General features: G+C 47.6%; 2 protein-coding genes across 4 annotated transcripts in view; both read right to left on the bottom strand.

Annotated features, from left to right (window-relative positions):
* EPB41L4B (erythrocyte membrane protein band 4.1 like 4B) overlaps positions 1-18,819 on the bottom strand; it is a 150,756-nt gene that overhangs the window by 3,622 nt on the left and 128,315 nt on the right. For 2 of the 3 annotated variants that reach the window (XM_050759542.1, XM_050759543.1), the window contains exons 22-25: positions 17,182-17,259; positions 10,258-10,374; positions 7,513-7,581; positions 1,015-1,160 (exon numbers count right to left, since the gene is read on the bottom strand). In XM_050759542.1, coding sequence (XP_050615499.1) covers positions 1,015-1,160; positions 7,513-7,581; positions 10,258-10,374; positions 17,182-17,259 — 410 coding nt within the window. The remainder of the gene's footprint in view (positions 1-1,014; positions 1,161-7,512; positions 7,582-10,257; positions 10,375-17,181; positions 17,260-18,819) is intronic. The other variant, XM_050759544.1, reaches the window with a different exon arrangement.
* The window catches only part of CTNNAL1 (catenin alpha like 1), a 264,318-nt gene that overhangs the window by 239,097 nt on the left and 6,402 nt on the right, over positions 1-18,819 (bottom strand). The window lies entirely within an intron of this gene.

Below are 18,819 nucleotides of genomic sequence, written 5' to 3'. Positions count from 1 at the left end.
GTTTTTAGTTACAGATGGGGCCTTGCTATGTTGCCCAGGCTGGACTTGAACTCCTGAACTCCTGGCCTCAACTGATCCTCCCACCTCTGCCTCCTGAGTAGCTGGGATGACAGGCATAAGTCACAATGCCTGGCAAAATACATATCTTTAAAGGCACTAACCAAGTTTAATAATTTCATTTAGGGTAGAAAACAAAGTTTCTACTGTAGCCAGCAAGGCCCTACGCAGTCTGGCCTTAACCCACAACTTCATAGGCCTCCTCTATCGTCATTCACTCTGCTCTGGCCACGCTGGCCCCTTAAACTTCCTTAACCATGTCAGGCACATGCTTCCGCAGGAGCCTTAGCACTGGCTGGTTCCTCTCTGCGCAGTACTCCTCCCGGGTATCTGTAGCTTTCTCTGCAACCCCTTTCAGGACTCTGCTTAAATGCCACCTCACTGAGGCCATCCCACAATACCTTATCACCTTTCACAGTTTCATGTTCTTCCCTATCCCTTGTCAATATCACACACACACACACTCATTTGTTGTCTATCTCCTCTAACAGCCTACGCTTTGTAAACATTTCTTTCTTTTTCTTTTCTTTCTTTCTTTTTTTTTTTTTTTTTTAGCCAAAGTCTCACTCTGTTGCCCAGGCTGGAGTACAGCGGTGCAATCTCGGCTCACTGCAACCTCCACCTCCTGGGTTCAAGCGCTTCTCCTGCCTCAGCCTCCCAAGTAGCTGGAATTGCAGGTGTGCGCCACCACACCTGGCTAATTTTAGTAGAGATGGGGTTTTACCATGTTGGCCAGGCTGGTCTTGAACTCCTGGCCTCAAGAGATCCTCCCTTATGCTGGGATTACAGGTGTGAACCACCATGCCTGGCCCCTTTATAGACATTTCAATAAATACTTACAGAATAAATGAAAGAATGTAGGAAAAGTCTGTAGGTGTCACAAACACAATGAACCTAGAATCTCCCTGGTTTCCCTATCACCAGAATTACCTGTCGGTACCTGCTGACCTGACCTACCTGGCTGCCAGAGAAACAGGTTTCCGGGTGGTGTAAATGGTCTGCACTGTGGAGACGGTCTCTGTGAAAGGCCTCAGGGTCGCTGCTGGGATCAGCGGGGAAGACGGACCAGGACAGCACTGTAATTTACTGTCTCTGAAGTCTGCCTGGAGAAGAAACAGGGAAGAGGAGATCAATCTCAATTTGGGTTCCATTTTCACACTGTCAGTTGCTCCCTAAGCCTTACTCTACAGTTCCTGTTCTTTTTCACTACCAGCTATAATCGATTGTCATTTTAAGTGATTTTACTTTGTGCCAGACACCATGCTAAGTACTTGACACATATTAACTCTTGACAACCCTTTAAGGTAGCGATCATATTTCCTCACATCTTAGGCACCATCAGTTGTAAGATGCACCATTTTTGCATTTGCCACACAGAAAGAAACATGTTGCCATTTAAATTTTGTCATGCCCACTATCAAACTTTGTCATGCCCAGTAGTAAACATTCTGATATCAGGAAATGTTAAAAGGTGAAAAAAATGTGTATTTGAAAACTGATTTTATGGGGAAAAGCGGGGCTCAGAGAGGTTAAGTAATCTGCCCAAGGTCACACAGTTAGTAAGTGTTAAGAACAGTATTCAGAACAAGGGTCACACAGCCCAAGGTCACACAGTTAGTAAGTGTTAAGAACAGTATTCAGAACAAGGGCTAGCTGACACGATAACTGGTGTTTTTCATTACTGTAGCAATGGTTCCCAAAGTATGGGCCCCAGACTAGCAGCATCAGCATTATCTTAAAACTTTGTAAAAATGCAAATTCTCAGGCCTCATCCAAGACCACTGGGACCGAAGAATGCCTGGGGATGAAGTCCAACAATACGTGTTTCAACAAGACCTCCAGATGATTCTTTTGGAGGAATTACAATAAAGTTTCAGAACTACTGGTGTAGAGTATACTGTCTCATTTGGAGAGGATAATATATTCTTGTCATTTGCATTATATAGCAAACTATGCTCATTACTTTTATATAGAAAGCTTAGAAGATATATAAAAGTAGATCAGGCTGGGCGCGGTGGCTCACACCTGTAATCCCAATACTTTGGGAGGCTGAGGTGGGTGGATCACCTGACGTCAGGAGTTCAAAACCACCCTGGCCAACATGGCAAAACCCCGTCTCTACTACAAATACAAAAAAATCAGCCAGGTGTGGTGGCACGTGCCTGTAATCCCAGCTACGCAGGAGGCTGAGGCAGGAGAATCACTTGAACCTGCGGGCGGAGGTTGCAGTGAGCCGAGGTTGTGCCACTACACTCCAGCCTGGGCAACAGATCAAGACTCTGTCTCAAAAAAAAAAAAAAAAAAGGTAGATCAATGAAGAAATTTCGTAATTCTTTACTGTTGTCATCAGTATATTTCCTCATAGGTTATCTCTCTCTTTCTATCTTTCTCTCTTTATCTCTCTCTTTCTTTTTTTTTTTTTTTTTTTTTGAGACGGAGTCTCGCTCTGTAGCCCAGGCTGGAGTGCAGTGGCCGGATCTCAGCTCACTGCAAGCTCCGCCTCCCGGGTTCACGCCATTCTCCGGCCTCAGCCTCCCGAGTAGCTGGGACTACAGGCGCTGCCACCTCGCCCGGCTATTTTTTGTATTTCTTAGTAGAGACGGGGTTTCACCGTGTTAGCCAGGATGGTCTCGATCTCCTGACCTCGTGATCCGCCCATCTCGGCCTCCCAAAGTGCTGGGATTACAGGCTTAAGCCACCGCGCCCGGCCTATCTCTCTCTTTCTTTCTTTCAACAGAATCTCATTCTGTTGCCCAGGCTGGAGTGCAGTGGCACAATGAGAGCTCACCTCACCCTGAACCTCCTGGGCTCAGGTGATCCTTCTGCCTAAGCTTCTCAAGTAGGTTTCACTACAGGTGCGTGCCATGCCTGGATAATTTTTTAATCTTTTGTGGAAACAGAGTCTCACTATGTTGCCCAGGCTGGTCTCAAACTCCTGGTCTCAAGTGATCCTCCCACTCTGGCCTTCCAAAGTGCTGGGATTATAGGTGCGAGCCACCATGTTTGGCCATCATAGTATTTTTTCAATGCATAGTTTTTGTTTGTTTTATATTTTTGATAATACCAACTATATATTTTATAACTAGATTTCTCATGCTAGTTCTTGGCCCTGAACTTGGAGAAATTTATTATATGACTTTCTAAAGAAGACACTCTGATCATCAAATGAGCAGTATCTTTTTTTTTTTTTTTTTTTTTTGCGTTGGAGTTTTGCTCTGTTGCCCAGGCTGGAGGCCGCAATCTCGGCTCACTGCAGCCTCTGCCTCCCACGTTCAAGCAATTCTCCTGGCTCAGCCTCCTGAGTAGATGGGGTTGGTTACAGGTGCCCGCCACCGCACCCAGCTGATTTTTGTATTTTTTTTAGTAGAGACGGGGCTTCACCATGTTGGCCAGGCTGGTCTCGAACTCCTGATCTCAGGTAATGCACCTGCCTTGGCCTTCCAAAGTGCTGGGATTACAGGCGTGAGCCACTGCACCTGGCCTTTGATGTGAATCTTTCTGAAAAAAGACGCACGTTTGCACTGATGGTGCAAAGGCAATAGTGAGTAAATGGGGCAGGGCCTTGGCACGAATTGAGGTAGTGGCACCAAACTGTACTAGTAGTCATTGTGTTCTTCATTTCCATATACTTCAAGGAAAAAAAAAAAGCCAGCTTCACTAAAGAATGACCTTGAAGAAGCAGTAAAAATTACTTATATTATTAAATCTCAACCCTAAGTATCTTGTCTTTTTTATATTTGTTGAATAAGGAAATGAATGAGTGAATGAATGAACAAGCTTTCACTGGAACAAAGCAGGTAACAGAAGGACAGAGCCAGTTTAGAAAGAAGCATGTGGAGCAGAAATCTGGCCAGAGTCAGGCAGGGGTCCCCACCCTAGATGGACCAATGTACTCGGCTGAGTATCAGCAGAGACCCAGTTAATAGGCCTGAATACAAAGTAGAAACTGGTTTCAGGATCAAGCAAGAGCCCAGCTGTTGAAACCCAGCTCCATCAATGCTAGATCAACGGCCAGACCAACTTTGCGCAGAGCTTCCCAGCGCTGCTAAACAACCCCTGTCACTGTGATAGGTCTGGAGGCCTGTGGAGAGGCCAAACCTGCAGCAAGTTCAAGTGTCATGATCGTGGCAGGAAGGAGATGAGAACACTACACACAGGGGTGAGAAAATTGAGAAGGTGAAGCCCATGAGCCTGGCTTCTGTTACCACCCAGCTGTCACTGCCTCCCTAGTCATTGTTTCCAGTCTAGTCCACTCTCTTGAGTTACAGACTTAGATTTCCAACTGCCCATTCATTGTGTCCACTCGGATGTTTCAAAGGCATTTCTAATCCATCATGGCCAAAGGCAAACTCATCTCTCCCAACCAAGTCTTTTTCCAAGTTTCCTTATCTCAGTGAATGGACCCACTGTCCATCCACATTCTGCAAATCAGAAATCTGGGAACCATTTCTGACCCTCTCTCTGCCTCATCTAATCCTGTATCTTACCAGCTTCCTAAATATCTTCCCTATCTGTGCACTTCTCTCCACCTCCACCAACAAAACCACTCTGGGTCAAGCTCTCAGCTCTCTCTCCCTTAAGCCACTGTCCTGCGTTTCCAGGCTACTGTCCTGAATCCACTCTGCCTGGATGCCACTGTCCTCCCACTGTGATCACAGGGATCCCTTCCAAGTGCATCTGCCCTGTCACTGCCCTGCTCAAAGTCCCTCAAAGATTTCCCGTTGCTCCTAGGATGGAGATCAGAATCCCTACTGTGGCCTACAAGGCCAACATAGTTGTGCCCCTCCAGTTTTGTCACCACCTACATCTCCTTCCTCCTCTCTCACCCAGCTCCACTTGCTTTCCGCATCCCAGTCCCACTGGCCTGCTTTTCAGTCCCTTGAATGTGTGATGATCCCGCCCACCCTGGGGGTCTGGCTCATGCTGTTCCCTCTGCCTGCTCCAGCTGTCTTCGAGCCACTCTTTCTCAGTTCTTCAAAGTTCCAGCGTGGTTTCTGTCATTGGCTTCCTGCTCCATTTTGGCCCCCAGCTTTCAGGAAGGGCTTCCCTGAGTGTCTCACAGCACTGCCAAGGCTGGGCAGAAGGCCAGAGTGCCCCACTATGGCCAACCGAGGGAGGTGGAGCCGGAGCTTCCAGCTGGGGAGCTGTGTCCAGCAAGACTGCAGGGAGCCAGGATGAGTGTCAGGGAAATAGCATCTAACATCCTGGCAGAGCCCCGTGTCTCTGCCCTCTCATTCTTAAAAGGCAGATGCTGGAAGCAGCTCATGACCCTAGAAATGGACTGTTCTAGGAACCTGTTTTTCCCTCTGCCTGCCCTGCTGGACACCTTCCCACCTCTGCTCATCCTCTGAAACTTGAATCAGTCACTGCTCTCTCCCTCCCTATGTGGTTGAAGCCATGTGGGGTAGTGGCCATCATCCATCTCATAAGGCTGCACTTAGAGCTACCCTTAGCCACCCACAGCCCACTTCACAGATCCTCCAGATGGCACAGAAACCCTTTGGAAGGAGCTTCAGGGATCATGGAAATTGGAAGCTCTGGTTCCTGGGAGGAGGACAGAGTGAGAGGAAGGAGGAGTGGACCCCAGACTCCTCACTTCTGCTCCATCTAATTACTCAATATACAGTGAGTTTCTGCAGAAGCTTTCATTTAAAGAATGAGTTGAGCCCTGAAAAGAAGCATGAACATTATCAAACTCTCTCATTTTGCAGATGAGGAAACTACAGCATTTAAACATTTGGCAGAATTTTTAAAAAAAATCAAGACAGGGTCTCCCTCTGTTGCCCAGGCTGGAGTCCAGTGGTGCAGTCATAGATCACTGCAGCCTCAGCCTCCTGGGCTCCAGAGATCCTCCCGCCTCAGCCTCCTGTGTAGCTGAGACTACAGGTGGCTAATTTATTATTATTATTATTATTTTGTAGAGACAGGGTCTCGCTATGTTGCCCAGGCTGATCTCGGTCTCAAGCAGTCCTCCCACTTCAGCCTCCTAAAGTGCTGGGATTACGGGCATGAGCCACTGTGCCTAGCCTTGGCAGAATAAATAAGCTGCCCAGTGACACCCAGAGAGGTGGTGACAAGAAGTCTGTTGTCAGGACGACTTGTTCTTGTTTGTCACACCACCCTGCCTCTCCAGCCTTGAGAAATAACAATCATGCCTGACAGGTGTGGGATGTTTTATGGTTAGTAAAACACTTTCAGATTCTTGGTCCCTTTTGATCCTTGCCCCAACAGGATATGAGGAGGATATTCTTATTACTACTTTCACCTTAAGTAAGAAGAAGGGAAAGGCACGGTGGCTCATGCCTATACTCCCAGCACGTTGGGAGGCCAAGGTAGGAGGATCACTTGAGCCCAGGAATTCAAGACGAGCCTAGGCAACATAGTGAGACCTCATCTCTAAAAGCAAAAAAGAAAAAGCTGCTGGTGGTCAGGGTGGTAAAGTGACCTACCTAAGACCACACCAGTATCAAGATCCAACCCAAAAGAATTGAAAACAGGTGTTCAGACAGATACATGTACACATATATGCATAACAGCACTATTCACAATAGCCAAAAGGTGAAAACAACCCCAAAACCCCCAAAAAATGAGTGGATAAACAAATTGTAGTATATAGATACAATGGAATAATATTCCATCATAAAAAGAAATGAGGCTGGGCACGGTGACTCATGCCTATAATTCCAACACTTGGGAGGCTGAGGCGGGTGGATCACCTGAGGTCAGGAGTTTGAGACCAGCCTGGCCAACATGATGAAACCCCATCTCTACTAAAAATACAAAAATTAGCCAGGCGTGGTGGCAGGCACCTGTAATCCCAGCTACTCAGGAGGCCGAGGCAGGAGAAACGCCTGAACCCAGGAGGCGGAGGTTGCAGTGAGCCAAGATCATGCCACCACACTCTAGCCTGGGCAACAGAATGGATCTCAATCCATCTCAAAAACAAACAAACAAACAAAAAAAGAAATGAAGTATTGACACATGCGTGGATGAACCTCACATATATTATGCTAAGTGAAAGAGGCCAGTCACAAAAGGTCACATATGATACAATTCCATTTATACGAAACATCCAGACTAGGTAAATCCATAGACACAGAATGCAGACTGGAGGTTGCTAGCCGGTAGGAACAAGGGGAAAATGAGGAGGAACTATTTAATGGGTGTGAGGTTTTTGGAGGATGCAATAAAAATGTCCTGGAACTGACAGAAGTGGTCATTGCACAACACTATGAATGTACCATCACTGAATTGTCACTTTAAAATGGTTAATTTTATGTCAATGTCACATCAATAAAATAGAGGCCGACTGCAAATTCAAGTTTCTTCCCAACCTCACAGAGTTCAACGGTGATCAAAAGAAGCAGTTGACCTTGCTGTCTGGTATCCCACAGAAAAGCACATCACATGGGAACAAGGGTTTAAAATGCACATCTGTTTTCTGGATCTACTTACAGTAAACTGTGGCCCTGTGGTGAAAGTATCAGGAAACGGGTTCATTGTATCAGCCGGGAATGTTTTTATCTTCAAAAGAGAGAAAGACAAGGGGGTTACCTTCAGATTAGAAAACAAAGTTTTGCAATCTTTGGCAGAGCACCTTTAAAACGGAACTGAAGGATTCAGGGGTGCCCCGCGGAGCCTTCATCACTTGTATAAGGGCACACACAAAGGGTCCCTCAGGAGTGTGGGCTGGTGGTTGTATCTGTGCCTGGCGTTGGACTGCAAGGGTGGGGCTTAGCAGGGATGGCAGCCTGGAGTCTCGTGTTCCTAGCGCGCCCCCACACTTGCCTCGCCCTGGAGCTGCCTTCAGCGGTATCTGCTTGGCCTTCCAGGCCTGACTCATAAAAAGCCACAATCAATGTGGATAATGAGGGAGTCAGAGCTGCCTGGGGTGGCTTCTGATGACTTCTCCATAGCTGTGGGAATGGCCTAGAGGCTGCTGAGAGGTCACATCCTGGGACACAGTCTCTCACAGCAGCAGGGTACAAGAAGGCTCGGCTAATTAAGCCAGAAAATATTCCCTGTCTAATCACTTCAGTTACTGGACTCCCTGTACGCTTTGGCCAATAGAGGGAGACCTCAGGGAAACCCATGGAAGCATGGGAGAATCCTGCCCCCACAGCCTTTGGGAACGGAAGGCTTGGTGCACAAAGATGCCCAGTGCCAGGAGTACCTGTGGTACTGAGCTAGTCTGAAAGAGGCCAGATGAACAGCTGATGGGGCAGTGGTGGCAAAAAAGACTCTTGACTTCCATGTCTTTCTCTTTGGTCATTTTGTCTTTGGCCTCCTAGAGGCCTTGGGAAATTGGAGGGCTTATTTTTTCAAACCAGCCTAGGGTATGCCATCAGGCCCAGGGGCCTGATGACTCTGGCATTAGCTTTGTGTCCAATTCCTGGGGCACAGAAACTGTCTGCACACCTGCTGAAGAATGCATACCATACCACCCGCCAGCAGAGGGCTGCAGGCAAGACACTGAGGCCACCACTGCCCAGGGGGCAGCCAGCTTTGTGTGTCTCGAGGTCTTGCCTGTGGACACTGGGATAGCTACTCGATGCTCTTGAGTGGCTCCAATGGGAGGGTGAGGCAGGGATGAGGAAGAACACATTAGCTCAGACCCTAATCAGCCAAGCTTTTCTGAATGGGTAAAGCAGGTCTCCCCCATGTGGGGATGACAATATCCTTGCCATGTGTACTGAGACATCCAGCCCAAGCCTGCTCCCCTTCCCCCAAATTTCTTTGGTCTCTTTACACATCTCAAAATTGCCAGAATAGGCCTGAAATTGCCTTTTGACTCAGGTGTGAGAAGGACTCTTGGGGCGAAGTCTTGGGGTACATTCTCCTCTTGTTGCCTATTGGGTCAGCATGATGCTCTGAGACCAATGTCCTAGTGGAAAGTAATAGATAAATTCTCAGACCATCATGAGGCAGAGAGGGAAAGTGGTTTATTTATTTATTTTTTGAGACAGAGTCTTACTCTGTTGCCCAGGCTGGAGTGCAGTGGTGTGATCTCAGCTTACTGCAACCTCCGCCTCCCAGGTTCAAGTGATTCTCTTGCCTCAGCCTTCTGAGTAGCTGGGATTGCAGGCATGTGCCACAATGCCCAGCTAACTTTCGTATTTTTAGTAGAGTTGGGGTTTCACATGTTGGCCAGGCTGGACTCGAACTCCTAACCTCAGGTGATCTGCCTGCCTCAGCCTCCCAAAGTGCTGGGACTACAGGTGTGAGCCATTGTGCCCTGCCAGAAAGTGGTATTATTGCTATTAAAGAAAGGTGAAAGTTAACAACCTCAAAGAATTATTTTATACCTGCTGTAAATAAGAAAAATATATTTCAACAATTACACCCTGTGTTGCTAAGGCTGCAAAAAGCAGAGTCACCCTCTTCTGATGGCACTATCCGTTAGCACAACCACTCTAGAAAGGTGGCAAAAGCCAAAATCACAATATTTAATCCAGCAGGGTCTAGCCTAAGAAAATAAAATTCCTGATGCAAAAAGCTATATGTGTTCTCCTGAAGAGTGACAAACTGGGAACAAAGCACACGTCCTGCAGTAAAGAATGTGTTAGGTAAATGGTAGACCATTCACTTGATGAAATACAAACAGTCATATAATGTGGCAACAAGAACAAGATAGAAACAACATAGCAGTGTTAAGTGAAAAGAGAAAAACAGGAGAGAATATGGTTACTATGATTTAACTATGTAAAATTATGAATGCTATGAACAGAAGGAAATATATAAAAATGACAAAAAATCATGCTAAATTGGATGACAGGTAATTTCGTTCACATTGCTAGGTAGCACTCCCATTATATCATTAGCTTGATAAATAGCAGAAGACGACAAGTTTAATGAAGTTTTATTTTCAATAGAAATGCAACTTAAGGGTCCATCTGGTGAGTATCAAAGCATATATTTCTCTCTGGGGAAAGCATCTATGCTGATCAAAATTCTAGGAAAACAAACTTTTCTTGATTCTTGAGACCTAGAGGCGAAGGGGGCTCCACAGCTTCGTGTTCCAATCTGACCAGGGCCAGCTGGACTGCAAATCCTCCATCCATCTGGAGTGAGGGCACCTGTCGACGGGCTCTTCCCAAGATCTGGGGCTTCTGCATGCCCACCCAGGCATCCACCTCGCCTAGTGGCTCCTGCCCACCTCACCTCTCCTGGCCAGGCCCCTCTCCCTGCCAGGGTACCTACCAGCCTCGTTTTGATTGGAGGGTACATGCAAACTCCAGTGGTCTCTTCCTTCATGGGGAGAGAGAGTGGAGGAGAACAGCGAGAGTGGGCACAGTGGGGGTTGCTGGCGGGCTCTGCCTGCTCACGAGGAGAGGAGAGAAGGGGAGGAGGAGGTGGCAAGAGAGGGGGAGGAGGAAGAGGAGATAGGGGAAGGGAAAGGAGAGAAAGACAGCACAGTGCAAGACAGATCTGGCGACTCCAGACTGTTCTCAAGCCAGCCTCACCCACAGCCTACTTCCAGCCTCTGGCCAACTGGCTTCTGGTCCCACCCTCCACCCTCTCTCTCAGCCTTCTTTTCTCCTTTCTGTCTTTCATCAGTTTGCTCCATCATCTGAGCAGATGACACACCAAGACCCCATTCCCAGGCCTGGTAGGTAGAGACTGTCTCCTGTGCCAACTGCATAGGACAGGTAGTGGTTTCTCGGCATGCGGTTGAGGGTTCTGAAGCATTGTCCAGGCCAAGCCAGAAAGACAGCCAGGATGAATTAGGGATGTGAGCCATGGAGGAAATGAGGAGTGGCCACACACTTGAAGCATTTGCCTTCCATGCTCAGTGCCCCCCTGCACTCTGCTGAACAAGGGCACACACTGTGTGAGTGGATATCAACAGAGGGCACCAGGAAAGAAATATATCATGGGGAAAAACATATAGTTTAATTTCTTTTTCTTTCTTTTTTTTTTTTGAGACTCTCTCTGTCACTCAGGTTGGAGTGCAGTGTCATGATCTCAGCTCACTGCAACCTTTGCCTCTTGGGTTCAAGCGATTCTCCTGCCTCAGCCCCCCAAGTAGCTGGGACTACAGGCATGCGCCACCATGCCCAGCTAATTTTGTGTTTTTAATGGAGATGGGGTCTCCCCATGTTGGCCAGGCTGGTCTCAAACTCCTGACCTCAAGTGATCCACCCGCCTCGGCCTCCCAAAGTGTTGGGATTACAGGTGTGAGCCACCATGTCATATTTTTTTAAGAGACAGGGTCTTGCTCTGTCACCCAGGCTGGAGTGCAGTCGTGTGATCATAGCTCATGGCAGCCTTAAAATCCTGGGCTCAAGCGATCCTCCTGCCTCGGCCTCCTGAGTAGCTGGGACTACAGACATGTGCCACCATGCCTGGCTAATATTTTAATTTTTCTTTTTTATAGAGGCAACGTCTCACTATGTTGCCCAGGCTGGTCTTAAACTCCTGGCCTCCAGAGAACCCCCACCTCCTCGGTCTCCCACAGTACTGGGATTACAGGCATGATCCATTGTGCCCAGCTGTAACATATAGTTTAGGATTTCATATGTCTTGGCTCTTTGTTATCTGTGTTCAGAAAACAAACTGACTCTGTCTGACCCATAACAAGATGCGTGGGCCCAGTCGTGGCATCTCGTTAATTACTGGGACGCCCTGCTACTTAGCTGGAAAATACCAAACATTGTGAAAAAAGTGCCACATCCTTTGGGATATGCAGGGTTCTCCACCTTATCCTTGAATAGCACCATGCGCCCAGCAGAGGTCAAACAGCTTGTACTGGTGAGGATGAGGTTGGCGGACAGAGGATGCTTGAGGTTAGGAGAGGGAACCACGGACAGGGTTATTTTGGGTTTCAGGGAGGGACCATTTGCTCCAGAGAACAAATATACACATCTTTTAGCTCAAGAGAGTTTCCTTAAATAGTTGATATCATCCTGCTGTGAAGAATAAAATACAGCCCCTGGGTAAGTTTCATGGAAAAATGATGAAGAAAATTGCCAGCCTCTTTTCCATCTCCAAAGTGATCTAACTCTGTCCTCTTTACAATTGTGCAGTCTTGGACAATTTCCAAAGGGCTTTTTACAACTATTATCGCACAATGGTCTTCATGATGGCCTATTTTACTATTCAAATCTGGGAGATGTAGAAATTGCGTTTGCAAAGTCTAGGTCCGTGGTTCCTTTTGTTGACTGTTTCTAAATCTAGTTTTTAGTCAAGTGAATCCATCTGAATCACCTGCAGTTAACTTTTACCAGACTACTTAAAACCCTCCTGCTGTTCTCTGTGGACCTCAGGATATATCCTGCAGGAAGCGGTCTCCCCGCTGCCCTCAGGAACAGTTCCCACCACTGCGCAGGGCATCCACGCTTCTCCCCGCTGCCCTCAGGAACAGTTCCCACCACTGCCCAGGGCATCCACGCTCCAACCAGAACCAGCTACGTCAGGGGCCCCAGGCCACTGGGTCTTTTCTCCTCTGATGACAGCAGGCATGCAATAGGTATTTTTTGAAGAAAATAAAAGCTGGCACAAATGACCGAGAAACATGGCCACACTGCCTAGAAGTTAAAATGTGTCCTGGCCACCAAGGTCCCAACTGAAGAACATAATGAGCGCCTTAAGGCTTTGCCCAGCATTTGACTTTCATGGTAAAGAAGTGTTGATCCATTGCACAAGCCTTTCTGACCTTTCTAAATATGCATCTGATTGGATTGAAACAAAAGAACATGCTGGGGCTCCCACACTCTGGACTGTTGGTAAGTGAGAAGGAAATAAGATAACACATGGAATTGAATGCTATTTTGAAATACCACTTAATTTTTTTCTCCTGGTATTTCCTTTCTTCCTTGGGTCTTTTCTGCAGGCAAGCAGCTACATTCTTTTGTACATGCTTGGCTTTTGAGTTCAAAATTTGACTCTTGGGGAAACAGAAAGATTCTCGGCATTGATAAATGATGATGAAAATGTGTAAGGCTTCTTCATCATCCAGATAGGAGAAGAGATGGCTAGTTTGACCGCTGGAGAGAAAAGTCAGAGGGAAAGGGAGAAGGAATAGACATTAGTGAGTACTGAGCAAAGGGGCCCTGTGCAACTTTCTCCTTACACTGAGGCCAGGAAGCAGGGATTGAAGAGCAGCAAGAACCAGTCCCACCAACCCCCTCAGGTAGAGCTGAGAAGATGGTAAGCCCCAGGACAGGATGGCCCCAGAACAGAATGTTGTCCAGCAGGTACAGAGTCACACGTCCTGGCAGGACAGTGATCTCCACCCACCCAAAACAGCCACGAAAGAACCAGAGGCCTAGATGTATTAGTGAACAGATGACATCATAGACCAAGTAGATTTCTCTCCACCTCCCTGTGCCCTAGGGAACACAGCTAAAATCACAGAAGAGGCACCCTAATTTGATTTGAGATTCAGCTTTAGCGCTGCTGGTAAAATTAAGTTCCAAATAAAAGTAAGTTATTGCAGCAGATGGAAACTCCCTTCTAACACCCAACCCGGGGCCTGTTTCTATGCCCTACACAGCCTTCCTCTGGCCAGGGCCCTGTACTCCCTGACACATGAACTTTTGACTAACATGTCATGGCCCAGAAGGGATCTGGGTGCTAATTGGCTCTGCTTTGCAGTTGGGTGAGTGGTTCATGAAGCATGGGGATCAGAGAGGGACGAGCCCCAGAAAGAAAGAGTCAAGAACACAGAAAGCATAGGTGTTGATGGTCTGTGTTACCTGGGGAGGGAAGCTAGCATGGCAGACTTGGAGTAGGGACTCTGCATTCTAGGGTCAACATCACTAATGCATCAATGTACCCTCCCCCAACTCCCCTCGCTCCATCAACGCCAATGCCCCCAAGCACCTGCTCACATTCACACCCTAAAGAAAATACCAACTGGAGAGCAGGTGCTGTCTTGACTCACTTGCCTCCTTCCCTTCTCACCCACGTACTCTACCTCTTACAACCCAGGCAGAAACTCAGATCTGATTATGAACTCTGATGCAGAATCGGAAATGGAAAGACGTGAAGCTGCAAAGGTTCTAAGGCTTAAGATTGCTAAATTGAGCTACCTAATAAAAGAGCTGGGGATTACAGCAGAAAAGGTTTGGGAAAAGGAGGGGGGAAAAGCTACAAAAATGAAGTTGGAAAGAGTGTTTCTTTGCGGAGAGTTTGAGAATCAAAGTCCCTGGAGTCAAGCAGGAATGTAAGAGAATAGAAGAAAAGGCAGAAAGAGATCAAGATGTGTTATAGGAGGTGTTAATTTAATATTCTTTAATGACTTTTTGAAAGATGCCTGTTCCAGATTGAACCTTTTTATTACTCTGGGCCCTTTGGACTGTGCTTCTTTGAAAACCACTCTACACAGAGACCAGCCACAAGTATCAAGAGTGATAAAAGCGATAAGGCTTATGCTAGTTCTTTTTTTTTTTTTTTTTTAATTTGTTTTTGGAGATGGAGTTTCGCTCTTGTCTCCCAGGCTGGAGTGCAATGGCGTGATCTCGGCTCACTGCAACCTCTGCCTCCTGGGGTCAAGTGATTCTCCTGCCTCAGCCTCCCAAGTAGCTGGGATTACAGATGTGTGCCACCACGCCTGGCTAGTTTTCATATTATTAGTAGAGATGGGGTTTCACCATGTTGGCCAGGCTGGTCTTGAATTCCTGACCTCAGGTGATCCACACGCCTTGGCATCTTGAAGTGCTGAAGTTACAGGAATAATACCACCATGCCTGGCTTTTTTTTTTTAGATGGACTCCTGCTTTGTTGTCCAGGCTGGAGTGCAGTGGTGCGACCTTGGCTCACTGCAACCTCTGCCTCCCACATTCAAGCAATTCTCCTGCCTCAGCGATTTTTTTTTTTTTTTTTTATTTTTTTTTTTTTTTTTTTAGTTTTTATTTTTTTTTTTATTTTTTTTTTAATATTTTATTTTTTTTTTAAATTTTTTTTATTTTTAGTTTTTTTTTTATTTCCTCCTGTGTAGCTGGGATTACAGGCACATACTACCATGCCCAGCTAGGGTTATGTTAGTTCTGATAGTGTCCTGGTGGAACATTGCTGAATGAAGGCAAGATCTCCAGTTCCCTGTCAGTCCAGCACTGGGGCTAGGGACCAGGATAGTGATGGGGCCTCAGGAGTCTCAGCCAGTAGGAGACAGGGGGCTAGAGATAGGCTGTAAGCTTGGCAAATGACTGCATGGAAAAAGTATTCACCAAGGAGGGGTAATTCACTGCCTGTGTGATGAGTAGCACCCGGGAAGTTCTTACATTCATGCCTGTAAAGGGCTGCTTTCTCTTCGGTGGGAAATGCTGACGGGAAGGCCCAGAGAGAGCAGCCAGAGGCAAAGGCACAGGGCTGGTGGCAAAATAACCATAGTTCATCCAGGCTGAGTCTCTCAGACCAAGGTACCCGAGCACTTCCCCTCCTCATGCTCCACTCAGCAACTCGGAGGACCAAACCTGGGCTGACAGCTGGGAGACTGTCCCAGGGCTGCACCACAGTTCAGGCTGAGACCAGGGCATCTGACCTGCTTTGAGGGTGGGGACTGGCTAACAGGGAAAGAGAGAGACACATCCTGGATTGGGCCATCTGCCACTGGAATGGCAGCCCAGGGTCTAGGTTCTGAACTGGCTTTGATACACATTTGCTATGTGACTTGGGACAAGTGTCTGCCCCTGTCTGGGCCTTGGTTTTCCCATCTATATGTGAAGGACTGGATGAGATGGTCCCAACGCATTGTTCCAGCTGATAGGCTGGGGCCATTTAGTTGAGGAAACCCTGGTCACAAGTCAGGCATGGGGGTTACCCTTGCCTCCCTCTACTTCTGGCTCCTTCCTCCCATGGATAAGGAAGCCCCTCTGTAGCCCTCATCCACAGCATCCAAGACACTGACTTGTGGAGGTGGGCCCGGTCCCCTGAGATAGAGATCTCTCCATCACCCTACCAACAGGTGGGAGAGCTGCTGCTTGCATTTCTGATGCTGGGGGAAGGAGATGGAGGGAAGAGGACCAAAGGGAGAAGCAGGAGTCCCCTCTTCCCCTCTAGGACCCTTTGGCACTCATGGAAACAGGATTCTGGAACAAAGGAAGGTCAAGGCCCATGGTACCAAGGAAAGCCCAAAATGGAGGAAGCTCTTGCCAAAAAGCCAGAGAAGGCCTGAGTACATGCACTCACACCTCAAAGGATGCTTTGTCCTGAGGACACACATTCACTGCAAACTTCAGCTGTGAAATGTTGGCTGTGTCTCAGTGCAGTACAAGGACCTCAGCTGTCCCATGCCTGGGCAGTGAAACAGGCCTATACCCATTTCATAGCTAAGTTGGAGGTACCCTGAGATGTGAGCAGCATGTCTTGGGGAGAGAGAATGAGCTTCCTGTTCCTGAAGGGGTGCAAGCGGAGGCTGGACAGTCATTTGGCAGGCATCACCCCTCAGATCACGGCATCTCCGATTCTCTGCCAGATGCTGCTTCCTTTCTAATCTCAGCTTACTTGGTTCAAACAAAGAAAAGACCATTTAAATGTATAAGTAATTAAATCTACAAGCTGGACCTGCAACACAATGATCCCTAAGGAATCCCATCACTCTTGTCAAAGCCACCATGTATTCTTTTTGGAAACTGACCCTGATTCTCAGACCCACCAGGCCCTTTACTTGTCCCCTGAAAAGGGTTTCTCACCTGCAGGAGTCCCATAAGGGCTGCCATCCCTAAGGGGAGACCTGTATGCAGAGGATGGAAGATGGCAGGAGGTGCGAGGGGCCTGGAAAGCTGGGGTGTGGCCTTGAGCCAGTGCTTCAAACCAGATGGATCGTCAGAAGCAACAGCAAGAGATTCCCCACGGGTGGGCATGCAGGGCGCAGTCCAGGAAGCCAAGAAGCCGAGACCAAAACACCGAAGAGCCCTATAACTCTCGAAGTGCAGTAGACAGGCACGGGCAGGACCCCCACAACTACCTTCGGAGCAAAGGGAGCACCCCTTCCTCCCTCAAGGGCTCTAGAGGTGGAGGGACCCACAGTGCCTGACCCCTGGATGAAAGCTGATCCCTGAGCCTCCAGGACAAGAGGAAGAGGCTCCTCAACAGCAATGCCCACCTCTGTCCATCCGTCCCACTGCCAAGACGTTTCTATGGTCTGTGGCTTTTCTGGTTTTAGCAAAATAGGAAGTTTACCAGAGGAGTGGCTTCTGTGAAATCCATCAGAAGATCACCTGGCTCCAGGGTAAAGGCACCTCCTCGGTCAGAGGGGCTCTAGGGAGACAGACAAAAACACCCCCAGTTAGAGACAGCACTGCGTCAATCATGAAGTTCACCAGAAAAGAGAGACAGAGGTTCCCAGTCTCTCCTCTATGCTGATCTCATTAGCGTGACAATCCCCTTGTATTTCCCTAGCCAAGTAGTATACCAAATGTTGAGACTGCACCCCAATTTTTTCATTGGTAGAAGTAGACATGATGTGGGGAGCTGTCCCTTTCGGAGCTGCAGGCAGCTTTTCTTAAGTGCTCTTAGTGCTGTTTGACTGGTCTTTTGGAGGAAAAACACTTGAAAGAGTCCTCTGAATATACAAAGAGAGAGCAAAGACTTCGTCTTAGATTAAGAGGATCAAATCCAGGGTCCTCCAGGAGCGAAACTGATCTGCACATTAAGAGCAATGGTCTTCATGGCAGGTGATGGCACGTGGAGTATTATGTTGCTTGCTTTTGGAAAACATTTTGTTCTCCTGCTCTGGGGTCTTAGCTGCATGGATGGCCTCGAGGTCTTTTAAGGCAGAAAAAATAAGTCCCATCAACGTGGTGCAAGCAAGGCCCCAAAGAGAGAGATGGCCAGGAGAGGGAGCCCTGTGGCCTTTGGTAGGATGCCACTTGCGTCCCCTTCACACCACCCCGACTCCCTTCTGTTTTGTAAATGTTTCTTTCAGCCTGGTTTTAACCACAGTGTGGGATATGTGACAGGAGCCTGTGTCCACACCTGAGACAAAGTTGTATAGGGGGCTCCACACAGTGGAGGATAATCCAGGCTAAGATGCCAAGAGGTGATCTATAGAGAAGCAGAGAACCTCGGTCTTGGCCAGTCGCTTGCTGAGCGCTCCAGCCAGGTTTCTGTTGCAGAACACCTAAGCAGAGATATTTCCAGAGACACCTAGGGAAGGGACCAGGTGAAAGACTGGCCTTGGTAATGCAGGAGGTGGCCCTGGACCCTTATTCTTTAGCTGTCACCAGGAATTGTGATACCTGAAGCTGCAAAAGCCTCAGGCATCCAGTTTGCATGAGCACTTTAACCTCCACCGGACCTGATGCCAGCCAGGGCAACATAGCAGATCTTATTCCCATTTTTAAGAGGAAGAAACTGAGGCCTGAAGAAATAAAAGTTTTGGAAGTGAGTGCTGTGGCTTATGAATGGAAGAGCTGAGAACAGCCTCTGAAGCTCCGGTCTTGCCTTCAGGGTACCTGCCTCATGCACACACCTTTTCTCCATGTAGTTGCATAGACCACTGCAACCTCTGACTTGTATCCACTTGGATAGCAATAGGTTCAACTGTATTTGGACTAATTGCCAAAGAGTGATTGTAGCTAGAGGTCTCTCAAAGAAAACCAAGAAAAATATCTTGTGTAAAGCCTTTGTCATAGCCCGTTCACATCTCAGGCAATTTCCTGAAATTTCAAACCAGCAAATGGAATACTATTTCCTATCTTCAAACTACAAATACCAGCTATATGACATAAGGAAAGGGATGGGGACACTTCTGTTTTTGCTCCTCCAAACTGTTCACTATGGTTGGGGAGAATCATTTCTCTCTATCTTCACAGTGGA

Source organism: Macaca thibetana, chromosome 15, assembly GCF_024542745.1.
Source record: "Macaca thibetana thibetana isolate TM-01 chromosome 15, ASM2454274v1, whole genome shotgun sequence".
NCBI lineage: Eukaryota > Metazoa > Chordata > Mammalia > Primates > Cercopithecidae > Macaca > Macaca thibetana.
This window is presented reverse-complemented; position numbering and strand designations above follow the sequence as displayed.